General features: G+C 39.3%; 1 protein-coding gene across 14 annotated transcripts in view; it reads right to left on the minus strand.

The window, feature by feature from the left end:
• TJP1 (tight junction protein 1) overlaps positions 1–19,228 on the minus strand; it is a 302,786-nt gene that overhangs the window by 55,932 nt on the left and 227,626 nt on the right. For all 14 annotated transcript variants that reach the window (XM_043523318.1, XM_043523317.1, XM_043523316.1 and 11 more), the window contains 3 exons: positions 18,167–18,270; positions 15,457–15,625; positions 14,944–15,088 (listed from right to left, as the gene is read on the minus strand). In XM_043523318.1, the coding sequence (XP_043379253.1) occupies positions 14,944–15,088; positions 15,457–15,625; positions 18,167–18,270 (418 nt within the window). The remainder of the gene's footprint in view (positions 1–14,943; positions 15,089–15,456; positions 15,626–18,166; positions 18,271–19,228) is intronic.

A 19,228-nucleotide genomic window follows, 5' to 3' on the forward strand; every position in this document is an offset into this window, starting at 1 on the left:
ATAAGAATGGCCATACTGGGTCAGACCAAAGGTCCATCCAGCCCAGTATCCTGTCTGCCGACAGTGGCCAATGCCAGGTGCCCCAGAGGGAGTGAACCTAACCGGTAATGATCAATTTTCAGAGTAGCAGCCCTGTTAGTCTGTATTCGCAAAAAGAAAAGGAGTACTTGTGGCACCTTAGAGACTAACCAATTTATTTGAGCATAAGCTTTCGTGAGCTACAGCTCACTTCATCAGTGAGCTGTAGCTCACGAAAGCTTATGCTCAAATAAATTGGTTAGTCTCTAAGGTGCCACAAGTACTCCTTTTCTTTTTGGTAATGATCAAGTGATCTCTCTCCTGCCATCCAGCTCCACTCTCTGACAAACAGAGGCTAGGGACACCATTCCTTACCCATGCTGGCTAATAGCCATTAATGGACTTAGCCTCCATGAATTTATCCAGTTCTCTTTTAAACCCTGTTATAGTCTGAGCCTTCACAACCTCCTCAGGCAAGGAGTTCCATAGGACTGTGCGCTGAGTGAAGAAGAACTTCCTTTTATTTGTTTTAAACCTGCTACCCATTCATTTCATTTGGTGGTCCCTAGTTCTTATTTCATGGAAACAAGTAAATAACTTTTCCTTATTCACTTTCTCCACACCACTCATGATTTTATATACCTCTATCATATCCCCCCTTAAGTCTCCTCTTTTCCAAGCTGAAAAGTCCTAGCCTCTTTAATCTCTCCTCATATGGGACCCGTTCCAAGCCCCTAATCTTTTTAGTTGCCTTTCTCTGAACCTTTTCTAATGCCAGTATATCTTTTTTGAGATGAGGAGACTACATCTATACGCAGTATTCAAGATGTGGGCATACCATGGATTTATATAAGGGAAATAAGATATACTCCGTCTTATTCTGTCTCTCTTTTTTAATGATTCCAAACATCCCGTTTGCTTTTTTTTGACTGCCGCTGCACACTGCGTGGATGTCTTCAGAGAACTATCCACAATGACTCGAAGATCGCTTTCCTGATGAGTTGTAGCTAAATTAGCCCCCATCATATTGTATGTGTAGTTGGGATTATTTTTTCCAATGTGCATTACTTTACATTTATCCACGTTAAATTTCATTTGCCATTTTGTTGCCCAATCACTTAGTTTTGTGAGATCTTTTTGAAGTTCTTCACAGTCTGCTTTGGTCTTAACTATCTTAAGCAGTTTAGTATCACCTGCAAACCTTGCCACCTCACTGTTTATCCCTTTCTCCACATCATTTATGAGTAAGTTGAATAGGACTGGTCCTCGGACTGACCCTTGGGGAACAACACTAGTTACGCCTCTCAATTCTGAAAAGTTACCGTTTACTCCTACCTTTTGTTCCCTGTCTTTTAACCAGTTCTCAATCCATGAAAGGATCGTTCCTCTTATCCCATGACAACTTAATTTACTTACAAGCTTTTGGTGAGGGACCTTGTCAAAGGCTTTCTGCAAATTTAAGTACACTATGTCCACTGGATCCCCCTTGTCCACGTTTGTTGACCCCTTCAAAGAACTCTAACAGATTAGTAAGACATGATTTCCCTTTACAGAAACCATGTTGACTTTTGCCCAACAATTTATGTTCTTCTTTGTGTCTAACAATTTTATTCTTAACTATTGTTTCAACTATTAGTCTCAACCGGTACTGACGTTAGACTTACTGGTCTGTAATTGCCAGGATCACCTCAAGAGCCCTTTTTAAATATTGGTGTTACATTACCTGTTTTCTAGTCATTGGGAAAAGAAGCTGATTTAAAGGACAGGTTACAAACCATAGTTAATAGTTCCGCAATTTCATATTTGAGTTCTTTCGGAACTTTTGAGTGAATGCCATCTGGTCCCGGTGACTTGTTACTGTTAAGTTTATCAATTAATTCCAAAACCTCCTCTAATGACACTTCAATCTGTGACAATTCCTCAGATTTGTCACCTACAAAGGATGGGTCAGGACCTCGGACCATCATTCACTGATGTGTTGCTACTCAGTATAAGCCATTAGAATTTGATACAGTGCCTGCTTGAGCCATTTTCCAACTTGAGTGCCTCAAGTTGGGCACCTAACTAAAAATAGCCTGCTTTTCAAAAGTGCTGATAATTCACAAATCCGACTGCAATCAATGGGAGATACAGATGCTCATCACCTTTGCAAGTCTGGCCAATTATACCTAGATACTAAAAAATAGCTAAAAATCAGCTGTACTTTAGGCATCCAAGTTTGAAAATTTTGGTCTTTGAACTTCAATTTACACAAATCTGTTCAAAAATTATTTTATGGAAAAACTTATCTGACTCTCCTTTTCTCATAATGGTATTCACATTGAATAAATTTCTACTTTTTTCTTGGTGGTAATTTGGTACTCGTGAAAGAGAGACTAGTATCATTGGCTTGAGCAAGAACTGGGAGCAGGCACTGCAAATTTTCCCATCTTGTGCTGCATAAGTAATACATTAAGCTTCTTCTGCAAAACCTTTCCTATTCCATTTCCAGCATACATGTCCCGTTGGATAGCGATTTTAGGATGTGGACAAATGACTGTCTTTTCACTTCTCAGCTATGCTAAGATTTGAATCTTTGTTCCCTAGAAATAAAATGCCAGTTCCCAATTAAATATATGGGCATATTTGAATGTGTGTATGAAACAAGGAAACTTTTAAAAGCTGAGGAAACGGAGAAATGAAAATAACTCGTATGATAATGTGGCCCAGAACTAGTTTTTCATATTTCTGGACATTGAATAGTAGTTAATGATGTTCTTCAATATAATTTTATTTTGGTACAGCATTTTTCATATAATCACTATCCCAAAATGGTTTTCTTCTTGCAATATTACTATTTCTGACATTTTATCTTAGTTAATTCTGATCTTCAGCCACTTCTACATGCAACCTAAGGACTTTGTATTTTCACATTCTTGCGTGTTAGTATCCTTTATTGATATTCTTCCATAAATGTAATTGCTGTTTTTAATTAGTGCAGCTCAAATATTTAATAAATAAGTTTTAAAAAAGTTGAGGCAGCACTGAATAAAAAGGAATAGAGTTTCTAACAGCAAATTCCCCCCACTACTCCCGTTTTGATTTTTCCTTGTATTATACATATTAGTCAATTTATGTATAAGATAACTCTTTATACAGGGATTCTCCTGACTGCTTGTTTTCATTCTAGCCATTGGTCTGTCTCATCACACCTTCTAAATTACAGAATACATAACAAAGGACTTCAATCAATATATAATCAATACATGGATGGGTAAAAATAACATCTCTCTACAGTTGTTCCCTCAAAAATGGGTTGCGTGGTGGGAGGGGGAGGAGAGAGAGAGAGAGAAAAAGAATCCCAGGTTTTCAACTCCTATGGTACAAGTCTCATTGCAATAGGCAACGATTTATTCTAGAATGTTTTATCAGAATTCTAACAAAAAGTTAGTCCCCACCTCCTGCAAATTAGTGGCTATACACACAACTCAGGAATCTGATTTAACGAAGGTTTCATTTGAGCTTTTCAGTTGACTGCAGGTATGTTATCCTAAACTCTCAAAAAAAGATATTATTCAACTTTCCTACTATGAAGTATTTTACATATTTATGTCTAGGCATTATTTATATAGCCATATTAGTAACAGGAAACCATGAAGTTTATACTCTATACACTACCCCTCTGGTAAGACAAACGATTATGTAAAGCCTGTCTCATATACACTTATTAGAAATGACTCTGCAGTACTACTTAGGGGCTTCATGTCACTCTGGTATCCTTCACTTGGGCAGCCAATCTCTAATTAATGAAAAGAAGTGTTTAAGTGTTCACTGTCATATTCTCTAAACTAGAGGAGGACAGAAACATTAAGACACCACGTACAGGAAAAAAAGTATCACAAAGATGTGACAGCAAAACACATGAATTGTGTGTTTATGATGTTCACAATCAAAATTCAAAAATCAAAGTTGCTTCATGGCATGTATAAACTTAAACATTATAAATGTTTTGAAGAGCAGCCATTGTTAAAAGACTTTAGACAAAGTCATTCAGGGTCACTTGCTATCACATGGACACCATTTTTTAAATTAAAATCTTTATGTATTACATAATAAAAGTTTTCTTAAAAGCACATTTCCAATTATGGAACTATAAAGCGATGAAAGATGCTAGTACGTACCATCTTTTATAACATCAACCACTCAGTGGAATTATAGTCTTGTAATACAAACTTGGCTTTATTATTTTTGGATCCAGGTATCTGACAGTCACGCAGTTTGAATACTGACACACATTATAGCCAAAGCATTAAGAAAGCTAGAGACAGTGAAAGATTTCTTCTATGTTGATATTATATTCTTTTGCCCTTCTCTTATGGCTTGTCTACACTTAAAACGCTGCCGCAGCACAGTTATGCTGTTGTAATGCTTCAGTGAAAATACTGCCTATACCGACAGGAGGGCTTCTCCCCTCACCGTAGGTACTCCTCCTTCCCAAGAGGTGGTAGCTAGGTCGATGAAAGAATTCTCCCATTGACCTAGCGCTGTCTACACCAGGTATTAGGTCAGTTTAACTGCTTTGCTCAGAGTTGGATTTTTCACACCCCGAATGACAATTATACCAACCTAATTTCCTAGTGTAGACCAGGCCATTCAATTTATCAGGAAGATTTGCCTTAAAAGAGTCAGAGCAGAAACAAAAACTGTAGTAGCAACTACAATGAGCAGATTTAAAGTCAGACTGAATTTAAAAAAAGGCGTGGACAGTTTTCCAGAACAAACATGGAATAACCAAAATATATGCACTAAAAGATATCGGACCTGATTCTCCTATGTGTTAGTCCAGTTTTACCACAGTGTAACTGCAATCATCTCATAACACAGGCATAAACATGGAGTAATGCAGTGATGAATCACGCCAATTATCTGCTTATGCAATTACTCAATTCACATTACTGACTTTTAAGACTCCAATATTCATGCACTTTTTAAAAACATCTTCTTCATTTTGTTTAAGTAAAAAGTTTTATTTCAAACAAAATCTAAAACTGTATTTTAACATGGCAGTAAATGGTGCTTCACTTGCAGTTCAGGTCATTCTCCCTCTTGCTTTCAATTTTTAGTTCTCATCACCTGGACAATGATTAGAGATTTAGATTTTTTCAGTCACATGAAATCAGAAAGAGAAGTAAAGAGAAACAAAAGCTTCAATTGGTGTGGTAAGGAGATGGGAAAAGTAGAAGTCAAAAACAACCTAACAGGTCAATCCTACAAACACTGTTGGAATTAGTCCCACAGAGCTCAATGTCACCATAAAAGCCTAGGAGTGAGTTATCTGAAGGAGGAGATCTTAAATAAGGAAATCAAAAGAAAAAGAGCACGTGGAAATTGAATGTGGAAATCTACATTTAGTTTTCATTTACTTTGAAGTCTTAACATAGTATTGCAAGGGTTACCAACCATTTCAAAGTTACATTATCATTTATTTCATAATGTTTAGAAAGGGTCATTCTGGAATCCTAACACATCAGGTTGAGTAGTATGCTGGGATATCACCAGTATTCTGGTGGTTCTAGCTTTGCCTTCAATCTCATGCCTAAAATTACCAGAGATGGATTAATACTCTTGAATGAAACACTTCCAGTCTTTTCATACTGCTGAAATTATCCATTAAGATCTTATTCTACATTTTAAGATACACCAATTTAAAGAAATAAAAGGTTTCATTTAATTCATAGATTTAAGGCCAGAAGGGACCATTATCATAATATACTCTGATGGGATTACACAGGACATAGAATTTCATCCAGGAATTCCTGTCCATAGCCCAAAAAATTATAGTTGAACTACAATATATATTTTAGAAAGGCATCTAGTCTTAATTTAAAGATGCCAAATTATGGCCATTTTACCACACCCTTAGTAAAGTGTCCCAGTGTGGTTAATTATCCTCGGTGTTAAAAACTGCGGTTTCACGTCTCGTGTATATTTTTCCAACTTTAACTTCAAGCTATTGGATTCTGTTATCATTTTGGTTTGCTAGATTAAAAACTCCTTTAGCTCTCTTAACATTAGATCACTTCTCTCTGCGTAAGTATTTAGACTATGATCGAGTCACTGCAACCTCTCTTTTTTATAAGGTAACAGCATGACCTCATCAAGTCTTTCATTGTAAAGCATGCTTTACAGACAAGTCTCTCTCTTAGAAAAACTACAGAGTACATGATAAGAGCTAACATTGTTTTAAAAGCATGGCAACAGAACTGGACACACAATTCCAATAGTGATCTAAACACTGCCATATACAAAAAGGAATATATCACCTCTCTTCTCCTACTGTATGTTCCCCATTTATACATTCAAGGTTTGTGTTAACCCCTGTTGCCACAGCACTGCAGTGGGAGCTCATACATAGTTGGTTACCTACAACAATCCCTAAAATTCTTTTTAGAAGAAATGCCAATATTCTTTTCACTACAGATCTTGACATCTCTATTTCACCCACTTTACTTTCTACACACTGCTAGGCATCCAAGACAGTGAATGGGAATGGTGGGAACCTTAAAGTAGATAAGGCCCCCAGAGCCAGTTCCATTTTACACTAAAAGGTTTTGTAATCCATTGCTTCTAGAAATGTAGCTCTGAAATCTAGCAAAGTCAATAGGTTGAGCTTCGCTATATTTAATCACACAGTAAACTTTTAAGACTTGTCTACACTACAGAGTCTTGGTCAGCATAGCTATACTGACAGAGCCCTCTAGTGTAGATGCAGCATAAGCCAGCAGGACCACGACTCCTGCTGGCAAAGCTACATCACCTCCTCAAGTGACATTAGCTATGCTGACAGAAGCACTCTGTCGGCACAGTTGCACATGATACTAGGGTTTTGCTGGCATAGCTGTGTTGGAGGGCAAGAGAGTCCACCCCCTCCCAACACCACTCCTACCCCCATACACACTCCTAATTGACAGAGATAGGCTGGCAAAATTTTGTAGTGTAAACCACGGCTATGTTAGTCATACCTGGAGTAATTCTCCAAGGTAACAGTGAACTTGACTCTTCAGAAGAGGAAAGACAGATTGTAAAATTCTCACATTCTTAGTAAGGTACTTAGTATCCTGTACTGTTATGTCAATTACAAAGTCTCCAGAAGATCCAGTACATTAGAAGAAAGCAACTGAAGCCTAAATAGGAAAAAGATGGTCATTTTAAATGACAGGAAACAAATTATGGCTGGAACTAAGAGAAAAATATAAAACAGCACTAGGGTTTGGTTTTTCAAATTTATAGTAAGCACTTTGATGCTATCTTCTTGCAGAATGAAATTCAAATAACTTTCTATGACTTTGTTTTTAAAATGACAAAATCTTGTGAAAAATTACAGCTGCATTTCCCATGAGTCATCAAAGGTGTTAGTTATTTTGCTGTGTATGTGTTCTGACAGTATTGCTTTTACTTCTAACATCTGTGCTGTGTCAGGGAGAGTTTTTTTTAGTATGCTTAACACTGCGGCATTTTAAAATAACCTTCAGTCACAAAACAAAGTCAGCTTCATGTTAGTTTCATCAATGGACTGCACTTAAACCATGAAATTTATTTAAGAAATAACTGACAAAGGAAAAAAAAGTTTGTGACATGTAACAAGAAAATGTTTCATGAGTTTATACACAAACTCTTGAAGTATGATTGACATTTAGCCGCTATCCACTCTAGCGCTTTTAGTATTTTAAAACAATTTACTTCTTGAGATGGATGGTTCAGCAGGAAAGAGACAAGCATTTTTTGAAGAGCACCTCAATGTAGATTATAGTTTTGTCCTGACATGCACAGTATGCCAGTTTCAGTGGGGCATTTTGGATGCTAACAAAAGAATGGAAGGAAAATCTCTTGTGTTCTACAGAATAAATAGTTGACTTTTGGAATGAAAGCTGTCTTCATTCTTGGTACAACTTCATCCTTATGGAAAATGCCCTGTTGCCATCTACTAGTAAGAACCTTTCTTGTTGAGGCAATTCCAATCGTGATACTTTAAAAACAAAAAATAGAGATACTTAGACTGATTTAAAAAGATGCTTCTTTGGGGAATACTACTAAATTAAGGTCCAAAATAGAATTATTCCATTTGGTGTAGGGTAAACAAGAGATGCTATTCTGAGAAGCCTGTCAATGTCTGAGGGTAAGGCAGTTATGTGCTTGCCTGCTGTCTCTGGTATGCTGGATACGGCAACCACTTAAAATTTCAAAATGAGAGGCTTACAGCTTGTAAAAGTTAAAGTTGTTCTACATAAACTCCAAAATATATGCTTGGCTCGTCTTGTCTGTCACCTTTATAATGGGGTCCTTACACAAGGCTTTAAATCTAGATCAAGTCTTTGAATAGGCCCTGTATGTAAAATTCTTTGCATCTGAGGTCATTTGAATAATTTTGTTTCACCTGGTGCCTCTTCAATACCATGAAGCTAGATTCTCCTTTGCTCTGGGTTGGTATCACAGAATCAAGAATATCAGGGTTGGAAGGGACCTCAGGAGGCCATCTAGTCCAACCCCCTGTTCAAAGCAGGACCAATCCCCAATTTTACCCCAGATCCCTAAATGGCCCCCGCAGGGATTGAACTCACAACCCTGGGTTTAGCAGGCCAATGCTCAAACCATTGAGCTATCCCTCCCCCCAGGAGGGATACAGAATTAGTGCTTGTGATAGGAGGTCTTTCCAGCAGAGGAGGAATAATTGAAGGGTGGCTGCCATCTGATATAGGTCCAACAACCTGCACCTCACTGACCAGTGTGAAGCTCTAAGAATACATATGCTTCTTCCTTCTTTATCCTCTGAATGGTCCCCAGGATCATTGTGAATGGGGGGAAAGAAACAAAAGACACCGTTATGGGCACAGGTGAGAACGCATCGTCTGTTGCCTTGGTTTGGTGATCTCTAACTGGACAAGAGCTTTAGAACTTTGCATTGAACCTGGATGCAAATACTTCTACTGAGGGGTAACCCAGAGCCTAGACTATTGAATCAAAAGATATTTGCATGTAGACTATACATCTTCAGGCCTATTCCTTTGTCTGTTTGACCATTCTGCTTGTATGTTCAGTTGCCTTTTGTGTGGAAGGCCGCCAGTGACAGAAAAATGGCTTCCTGTAGCAATGCTGTGGATCCTGTACTTCTCTGTTGATACAACCTAAAGCAGAGGAATCACCAGTACATAATAATAGGTAAAAGTTGATGATAGGACATACTTAGTTTTTCTAAGCTTGAGCCAATTGATATTTGAAGCTCCTTGGCCCTCGAAGATCCTTGCCCCATATGAGATTTCCCCATCCCTTGAGACTGACATTGGTTATCACCACAGTTCTGATATTCTGTGACCATCTAAGTATCTGCTGACTTCCAGCCACCAGGACAGATTTTGATACTACATTGGATACTTAAATTAATGAAGACAGGGACATGGTGAGAGATCAGGAAAACCAAAAACTACTGGAGAAGATGTGAACAGAACCTTGCCAAAGCAAGAAAGTCAACACAGGATACTATTATTCCCAGTAAAAGCATCAGAGTCCTGATTGATATGGCAAGAGAACTGATTATCTGTATATACAGCATATACCAGCTTCTGAATCCTGTCTTTGAGAGAACAATGCTGTGTAGCTTAGTATCTATGATAGCTGCCAAATGTAAAACAGAATCTGTGAGAATCATTTGGGGTTGAGGACAAAACTATGTTGTTTTATAATCTGGGCAATGAGGCAAGTTACTTTTGGTTTCTTTTTCAGAAAGGGTGTGCTGATGAACAGGTTGTTGGGAAAGGGGAACACATGAATTTCCTCTTTCCTAAGAAAGATCACAGACAACGAGCCCTTTGATAGGGATCCTTGGGTAGTTACTGGGCCAAAGGGTAAAGCAGTGTACTAATAAGGCTGCCCATTGTAAAGTAAGTTGGAGGTATTCCCTGTATGTATGATTTTACGGAAAAGTGTACATATGAATTCTATAAATTCATTCTGAAACTTTGGCTTTTGACTGCAAAGTCAGTTAACTCAGGCTTTCCTTCAGCTAGCCTGAGGGAGGGGGAGACTGCCATTGCTTGGGTGGCAGGGGGAACGCAGGCCCTCCCTCTCCACTGTGTCCCGGCCCAGGGCCCTAAGGGTGGCGGAGGGATCTGCCACCATGTCAGCGGGCATCTAAGCCGCAACACGCTGACTCATCCTCTGCCAGCATTGCAGCCAGACAGGGGTCTATCACCCCTGGGCCACTTCCACTCTCCCCCTCCAAAGGTACCTGCTGATCCGCTGAGGTAAGGTGATCAAGGGAGGGGCCTCAGTTGCCAGCAGAAGCTCTGCCGGGGTTGGGCCAACTGGCAGTCCGAGCCAGTTGTCTACTTCCTGTGGGGCCAGGTCGTCCAGGGGTCCAGGTGGTTCAGGCCAGTCATCTGCACTCTGTGGGCCTCCTGCCACCTCCCAGCGCAAGTGCTCAGGGGATGCGCTGTCCCCTCCAGTGACTGGGGCCCCACTGAGCTTCTGGGTCCAGCCTTTATGCTTCTGGCACTGACCCTTGGCTTCCAGGAGCGGAGCTAGGGGGTAGGGCTCCGCCCAAGAGGGGGTGGAGCCAGCCTCTTCCTCTGTGTCTGGGGAGGGCCAGTCCACCTCACAACAAGGAGGCTAAGGGCTTTCTTAAGGAATCTCGTTTTTCCTCAAGCTTCTGAATCTAGTCCATCCACTTCAAACACCTCCTGGGACATTTAGTTGAACAGGAGCTAAAGAAATGTCATGATTTGTAACAGGGTCTGAATTCTCTTTTTAAACTCTTGTATACTAACAAGTCTTCTATGACTTCTCTTCAGCTGCTTTCTGAAAAGAAGATTCATTGAAGTGCCCGCCCCTCCCATATACTTAGAGGTGACCAGGACCTGCTTGGCTTCAAAATCGGCCTTCCATGGCTTTAGTCAGAGCTTGTGATGTGATGTGGAATTGTTTCATTACCCTTGCAGCAAATCTGAGGCTGTCAAGGGAAGCATCCAGTACAAAAGCCACTGCTTACGAAAACTTAATTTGGCAAACAGCCTACAGGATTTCCTGATCTTGAAAGAACAGTGTCCAACAGGAATTCATCCATGCACACGTGGCTCTTATGAATGAAGCAGATGCAGAAGAGGCAGCTGCTAAGATCGCTTCAGAGTTCCTTCTGAGGAAGGACTTAATTCTTCTGTGAGTCTGGTGCTTAGAGAAGAAGTCACCATCTAAATGGATCAACTGTCTTTAACAAACAACGAAAGAGCTACATCAATTTTTGGTAGGGTAAGTTGGTCAAGATTTTGGTTTTATGGACATAATAGTGCTCCTTAGCCAGCCTCTTGGTTTTTTGTTGGGTTTCCTACTCAGTCAGTGCTACTTACATCCTCACGTACTGCATGCAAGGAGATATAGTTTTCAAATCTGATATGAAGTACTTGCAAGTGGCCTCACTCTCCTTTCTACCCACTTTCTCAAATGCCGCCGCCTCCTCCTTCAAGGGTTCATCCAGAGGAAAGCCAAACCATACAACCAACCTTAAGAAGTTTCAGAGTAGCAGCCGCATTAGTCTGTATTCGCAAAAAGAAAAGGAGTACTTGTGGCACCTTAGAGACTAACAAATTTATTTGAGCATAAGCTTTGTTTCAAACCATATTTTGTCTAACAGCTTGTTCTGAATTTCCTCAGATATTTTGAATCAAAAATCTGAAAGCTGCCCTACTTCCCAGGAAGGACAAACCAAGGAATCCTTTCTGGATCTTTTCTTTTTTCTTGTTTTTGTAAATTTCTTAGAGGATTCTCTCTCACAGGAACTCGAGGAAGATGTGGAATAGTCTGTACACCTCTTGCTCTTGCACTAACTGAGCTTTACAGATGGATTCTGTGGAGGAGCGACCATTGTGGTTACAGTCTGAAGATGAATACTACGGTTCGGTTACAGGGTCACTTCTTTTACTCTTTTTAGAAGGAGAAAGAAAAGAAATATATCATCTGCATATGGAAGCCTTTTTAGAGACTACCTTGTTTTTACTTCTTTTCTCAGGATCTAAAGAAGGAATGTGGCCCTTAGATGACCCAGGAAGGGAAGACTTTCTAGGTAGGCAGGGGCCCAGGTCCATCTAGTCCTTTATGGTAGTGCCCCTACATTAGGATGTTTGCTAATGTTCCCAAGGGCAGTCACAAAAGTGCTGAGGAACCCTGAAGCAGGTAATGGTATGGAGAACCCTGAGTATTCATGGTAAATAGGCCCAATGGCCTGTGATGGGATGTTAGATGGGGTGGGATCTGAGTTACTACAGAAAATTCTGTCCTGGGTATCTGGCTGGTGAATCTTGCCCACATGCTCAGGGTTTAGCTGATAGCCATATTTGGGGTCGGGAAGGAATTTTCCTCCAGGGCAGATTGGAAGAGGCCCTGGAGGTTTTTTGCCTTCCTCTGTAGCATGGGGCACGGGTCACTTGCTGGAGATTCTCTGCTCCTTGAAGTCTTTAAACCACGATTTGAGCACTTCAATAGCTCAGACATAGATGAGAGGTTTATCACAGAAGTGGGTTGGTGAGATTCTGTGGCATGCATTGTGCAGAAGGTTGGACTAGATTATCATAATGGTCCCTTCTGACCTTAGTATCTATGAATCTATTGGAGAGCCAGCCAGTGGACACACTAACCCTGACCCCTGGAGGGGTGAGGCAAAAATTGTAAGCCCTAGACAGCTCCTTACTGGCTGCCTGGATGTCATCTGAGCTATTGTAGCTCTCACTACTCTTTTGGTGGGGGTTACAGTTAGGTGGAGTGGTACAAGTTAGCAGAGGCCTCAGTCTGAGGCCATCTTAGCATCCTTTCCCCACTAGTATGATGGCAGGTTTCTTGTGCTTGGGAGTGCTCCTCTTTGCGCCCTGCCAGAGCAATCACAAGCATGTCATCTAGTGTACGGAAATGCATCAGTCCCACAGGGAGGGGAGGGACAATCATCTATCCTCTTTGCTCCTTCTCTGATCCCCCAGAGGTCTCACAGATGTGTGTAAATGGGTGGAGAAGATTCCTCTAGGCCAGGGAGAAATGAAAGATGGGGTGACATGGTCCCTGCAGAAGACAAACAGGATCCCATATAAGCACCCCTCAAAGGGAGCTAAGCTGGCCCTTCTGCTTGTGCTTCTTTTTTCACCATTGCAGCACAGGGACATTAGTCCTGAACAGACAGGAGGAGGAAATGAGGGAGAAAAATCTCCTCCAGAGCTTATTCTAGCTAACATATAGCCCAACCTACTCAAACCTAATTTAAGATTTCGAAGTGTTTTTTAATTCCTCTGGGCAATTTGGTTGAGGCTGTTGACATCTGCTGGAGGCAGAATACAATTGATAGGTCCTCAGGAACATGGTCACTTCAAATGTCTCCTGCCGGACAAGTCTGCTTCTGCCTCTAAACAAGGTACAAACAAACAGAAGATCTGCTGTAACGTACCTGGAGATCCTCCCTGTGAAAATGAAAAGTGCATTTCTGCAATATTCATGGGTAAGCAAAGGGCTATAAAATGAAGTTTAAGATCTCCAATCATTACATCACACCAAATACACTTAAACATTATAAATACAACATTTCTACTTACCTGGCAAGACACAGGTTCATGTGTTTTACTCCGTTTCATGACCTAATGATTAACAGTGCTCAGACTCCCTGCTCTTAGGTGTTTGTGGTTTTATCATCTAATTCAAGAGAAGTTTCAATCCCCGAGTTGGTGTTTTGGCAAGGAAAAAGTTGTTTCTTTTAGTAACTACAGGAATTTAATAAAATGTCATCTATATACTTTCCTTACAGTAACCACTTCCTGAAACATCTTGTCATTGCGGCTCAAATTCATACATACATTTGAATTGTCCAATCCTGACCCTATTTGGATTTGAGGTTCACAACTGATAGCAATACCCTGTCAAACTAGGCGGCTTTTCTGACAGGAATATTCCATTCAGCAATTATATGGAGCATTCTATTACATCTCAACCCTAATTCTGGCATCTTTTCTTGAGCAACAGACGGTAACTGGTCGAAGCCTGTAACTTCTCTTCACACACACACACACACACACACACACACACCCACCCACCCACCCACCCTTACTTGAACAAGAATGTAGAAATCCCATAAATTGGCTAACTTACTATTTCTAATGCATTTAATGCATACGCTGTGCAAAAGCGAAATGGACAGATTTATATTATTCTTATGTAAGACTAATTCCATGTAACATAGCCTTGTCTAGGCTTGAACAGGAACAGATACAGAAAGAACCCACTGTGCCCCACTTCCAGCTAGTATCATTTTCCTACCACCCGGTACAAACATTTTAGATTAAATGTTTGAAGAACTACTTTTCCTAAATAGAGTAGTTTATTTCACTAGAATTGAAAACTTTTAAAAAACATGTTTGAAAACAAACTGACTGTGTCAAAGTCTGAAAACAAAGTTAACTAAGTAAGTACCATATCACAATAACTTTACTCAGACTGAATTGTTAGTGGGACTTGTGGAACTATTCAGCCTGAGTATAGCTATTACAATCCACTCCTAACTTTTTGAAACAGAGATAGTGAGATAATTTATACACTTCGGTAGTCTCGATCACTAATGTCAAACCAAGTAAGCCACATAAAAGAAATACCATTTAATTTTGATAATTTCCTTAAAGAACAGGATAAATTAGAGAAGAGTCTAAGCCAAAAAATTCAGTTCTAAGTTCAAATTTCCCTGAAACTGAAAGATGTTCGAAATATGAGTTTGGTTCAGGCCCATCTCCAGATACATAATTTCAGCACTATATCATGCTACCATTTCTACAATACTGTGCCACATTTGTGGTACTGTAAAAAACCCCAAACAATCCTGATACTTAATTTCACGTTAATAGTTGATTAAAAATAATACAATGCTGCCATCACCTGCCGTTGCTGGGCTGCTGTGGAGAATGTCTGGAATGGTCTGAAGGCTCTGACCTCTGGTCAGGAGATCGTGAACGACTGCGGCGGGGCCTGTCATGTGATCGGTTGGAATGATCTGATGCCAGCGACTGAATTTCTGAAATGTCTGTTAAATAAAAGTTGTTTTTTCATGAAATGATTGTAATTAAAATGATGATATGACCTGCCCAAAATGGAAATAATTTTGCAGAAAATACATATGAAGTGCATCAGATCTTCTGCACTGACTTCAAAATAAATCACCTAAAGTTAACATTCCTTTTCTTCCAACTGCTTTTACTTGAACAGTCTTTTTCCATATTCTTGAAGATGTGAATTCCAATGGTGTTTGAACAAATTTATTATCAGCTCAAATATCCATCCCTCCTCTTTTGTACTCCCTCATCCTCCATCTCCCACACTAGGATTTCACATCTTCGTGATCCAGGGAAATAAGCAATATATTTTTACCTTGGGAAATAAGTTTATACTCACCATCTCTTTCTGAAGCATTAGCAGAATGAACGCTGTCAGAAAGATCTGGGACATTCAAAAGAGTTGCTCGTTCATCTCGCTGAACCACCATCTTCAACTTGCCTTTTGACCTTTCTATTAGAGTCTTTGCATCTGTCAGTGACATATTTTCTGTGACTGTGCCGTTTATCTGTAATGGAGCAAAAAGAATAGAGATAGGAACTGAATGGACAAACAAAACAATCTAGCTCCACTAGCTAACTTCTTTGAATTTAACAAACAAGAGTTCTCCCTCTCTACATTAAGTATTTTAAACTCTTAATTGGTCAAAATTACCCCTTCAAAATTAGTAAATATAATTTTGCTGTTAAATGGTCTTCAACCTTGTTTTAAAAATGAAAACAACATTAGCAATACCAAAGCAAGCAGCTAAAACATTCAGTTTAGGCAAGCAGGACTAACTGAAATAGACCAAAAAGTTAAGGAAATTCAGTGGTACTTTATGTTGCAGAACTGAGGCCTACGGAAACTACTTCTAGTCTAACTTCTGATTCAGCTGAGTCCTTAAGTTTTGCCACCTCTCTCTTTGCAATGCAAGCCTCCAATTGATTTCTCAGAATCAGATTGCCTTGATCAATCTTGCACAAAAATTAAAATCTATAATGATATCTTAAATGCCAGTTTTCAGTCCGATGGGATTTAGAAATACCCAAAGCTATTTAGTCAAGAAAAATTAATACAATATGTACTCAATGTATTTACATATTATGAAAATATAAATGCAAACACATCTGAGCCACAGAACACAAAACTAATGCTCATCTTTTAAATTATTTAAATATATAAAGTCTCATTACTTTAATCTGTAATGATTAAGAAATCTAAAGTAATTTATTTTATAAGCCTTACTAAACTCCACATAGCAGTGGGAGGACTTGCCCTTGTTTACTAATTGCACCAATAGAATTAAGATTTTGTAGCAATAACATGCACTGAAAACTGTTAACCCCCAAACAATATAGTTTATGAAGTTAATTAAAAATAATTCAGCCCAAGACATCTGGTTGTGATGCACAATAGTATAATTCTGCACTAGAACTACTAAATTAAGGCCTAATCTTGAAACCCTTGCTCAGACAAATAGCCCCAATTACTTGTCCGACTACATAATGACAAAGCGACCGTTTTAATGATTGGGCCTACAAATTCATCCTAATTACAAGATCAACTGTGAAAAGTAAGTGAAAGTTCATAAAATGTCAAAATACTTATTAACAACATACAGTAATGGGGGGGGAGGGGGAGTATAAAAGGGAGAGAGACTGAATTAATACAAACAAAATGGCCTACCAATATAATTCAAGGCCTGTATTTAGATCATGCCTGGTAAACAAGAAAAGTGTGGGACTGGAAATCTATGGACCAAAATTGGTATCTCAAAAATTAGGCCTAAACTAGTGGACAAAATAATGACGGGATGGTCTATTCCCCCATCTCTCCCCTTTTGGAGGTTCTTAAAAGAAAATACTTTGGAGGAATTAAGAAGCTGGCTGCCAACAATCATGATGAACATAGGAGAACAGGAAAGGAATGAGCTTTACCATCATGGCTGCCACTCCCGTCTCCTGGGACCACAGGGGATTTACCATAACACCATTAGATCTGTCTTGGACCAGTCTAGGGACTTCTCTCAGGATGAGGACAGTAGAGTGACCCAGATGGCATCCCCACGTCCACTGGTTCCAGCTAAATCCCAACCATCACCTGGGATGTGAGACACTCACCCTCCTAGTTCCACTCACGTCTTTTTCCTTCCCCATCTCATTTCTTCTCTTACTATCTACTCCCCTTGCCTTCTGTCTAACAAGAGCCTGGCTTAGCCGACAAAGACTGCACATTGTGCAACACTGCTGTGAGCCCGTGACCAAAGAGGCAAGTAAATGCAATGCCCTAAACAGCCCAATGCTGGTACAAGTTTGCCAGATCTCAGAATGACTAAAGATTGTGTGCCATGCCAGTGTTTCTCCAGCAGGGACGTTACAAGTGAAAGGCAGCCACAGAAACTGAATTTTCCATCTTTCGTGTTCTTTTCTTTTCCCTTTTGTGTGCTTTTGTCTTGTTTTGCCTTATAGAAAATGGGACTGGACTTCAAAAATATCAACAAAAGCTCCAGCCCATCTCATCTAACTTCTTCCTCTTTTTTCCCCTCAAAAAAGGACAGTTATTACCATTTTTTACTGTCAAACAAGGGGTTTACCTTCTGAAAACTCTTTCCAGCTAAAGGGAAAGGGAAAAAGGATGTTGTTAAAATAAAAGCCTTACTTAATACTTTATATTTCAAATGCTTTAACATGTGTTTCCTTCTCTTCTGTATCTTTAATACAAGTTTTTAAAAATTTTAATGGCTTGTTTGCCATGACACTTAGCAGGCTGAGATTTCTGTATATTAAACCAGAAGCCTTGCTTAACACTGTTTAATGTTGGACATTGACAGTGTATTGTTAGCACCTTTGACTCTTTGGACCCATATAATCCATCAAAATTAATACAACGGGACTACTCATGTGAGTAAAGGTTGCAGAATCAGACTCTTAACCTTTCTCCCTCAATGCAAAAAATACAAAGCCTGATATTTCTTCTATTGACAGTAACATGCACTTGTGAGGCAGTCACTTCTAGTACAATCAACATACCGGTTCCTTTGCTAAGCAAAGATAGCCATTTACTGTACCTTCAATACAACATCACCTTCCTGAATGTTGCCATCTCTTGCTGCCAAACTATCTTGGGAAATTTCTTTCACAAATATGTGGCTGGCCAAGCGCAGACCATACTCTAATTAGAATTAAAAAAAAAAAAAAAAGAAAGAAAGAAAGAAAGAATCAAATATGAAATCTCAATTTAAAGAAGCAACATTTATGGATTTACAACACTGTTTTCAAGATTTACATTCCAAGCCTAAAGAGAACCCAGTAAAAACTCAAGTGTTTTTAATACAGTAGTGTATTGAGGATTATAGTGAAATGGTATTGTTTAGCCAGAGGGCAGAGATACTGTACAATTGCCTATTATGAGATTCCCTGTTCTCTGAACGACTGTGGGAATCTTACTTGCATAATTGGCATATAGCTATTTCTTAGTAACTAAGGTATGCCAATCCCTGTTTTCATATGGGCTGGCAGCCAATGGCTGCCAGCGTAGCAATTTGCATGAGTGCTATATTCCTCAATTGTTCTGTGATTATCTAAATTCTTCCTCTGACTGGCCCCTATAATCAGAACAAACAAGCTGTTTTCCAGCAACAAAGATGCTGCATCCACTTCTTGACTCCCAAATCTGACAAATGTTTACACAACATATACAAAAACCTAATAAGGCTGTCCAATACTGGAAGTGGGTGGGATTTTTTGTTTGTTTGTTTGTTTTTAAAAAGGCCTTATCCCCTCACTTCCTTCCTTCCCTTTCTTGCCAAAATTTTCCTCTTTAAAGCAATCTTTAAAGCAATCTTGCTGACCTCATAGCATCTCCCTAATTAGAGCCAGATATTATGAGACAACTTCACCATCTATCACACACTGAGGTTTATCTTCGGAATGATCAACAAAACTTTCAGATCGTACTGATATTATATAGCAGTTGTGTCATTACTTTTTTTTCTTTAAAAACAGCCACATGATAAATGGAAAATGACACATTAACCACAATTCTGTATGTGGTAGGTATTTTTGTTTCTTTTGTTTTGTTGTGTTCTTTTAAAGTAAGTTGGCCATCTTTAAAAAAAAACTTGATATAC

The sequence above is a fragment of the Chelonia mydas genome, chromosome 10 (assembly GCF_015237465.2).
Source record: "Chelonia mydas isolate rCheMyd1 chromosome 10, rCheMyd1.pri.v2, whole genome shotgun sequence".
Taxonomy (NCBI): domain Eukaryota; kingdom Metazoa; phylum Chordata; order Testudines; family Cheloniidae; genus Chelonia; species Chelonia mydas.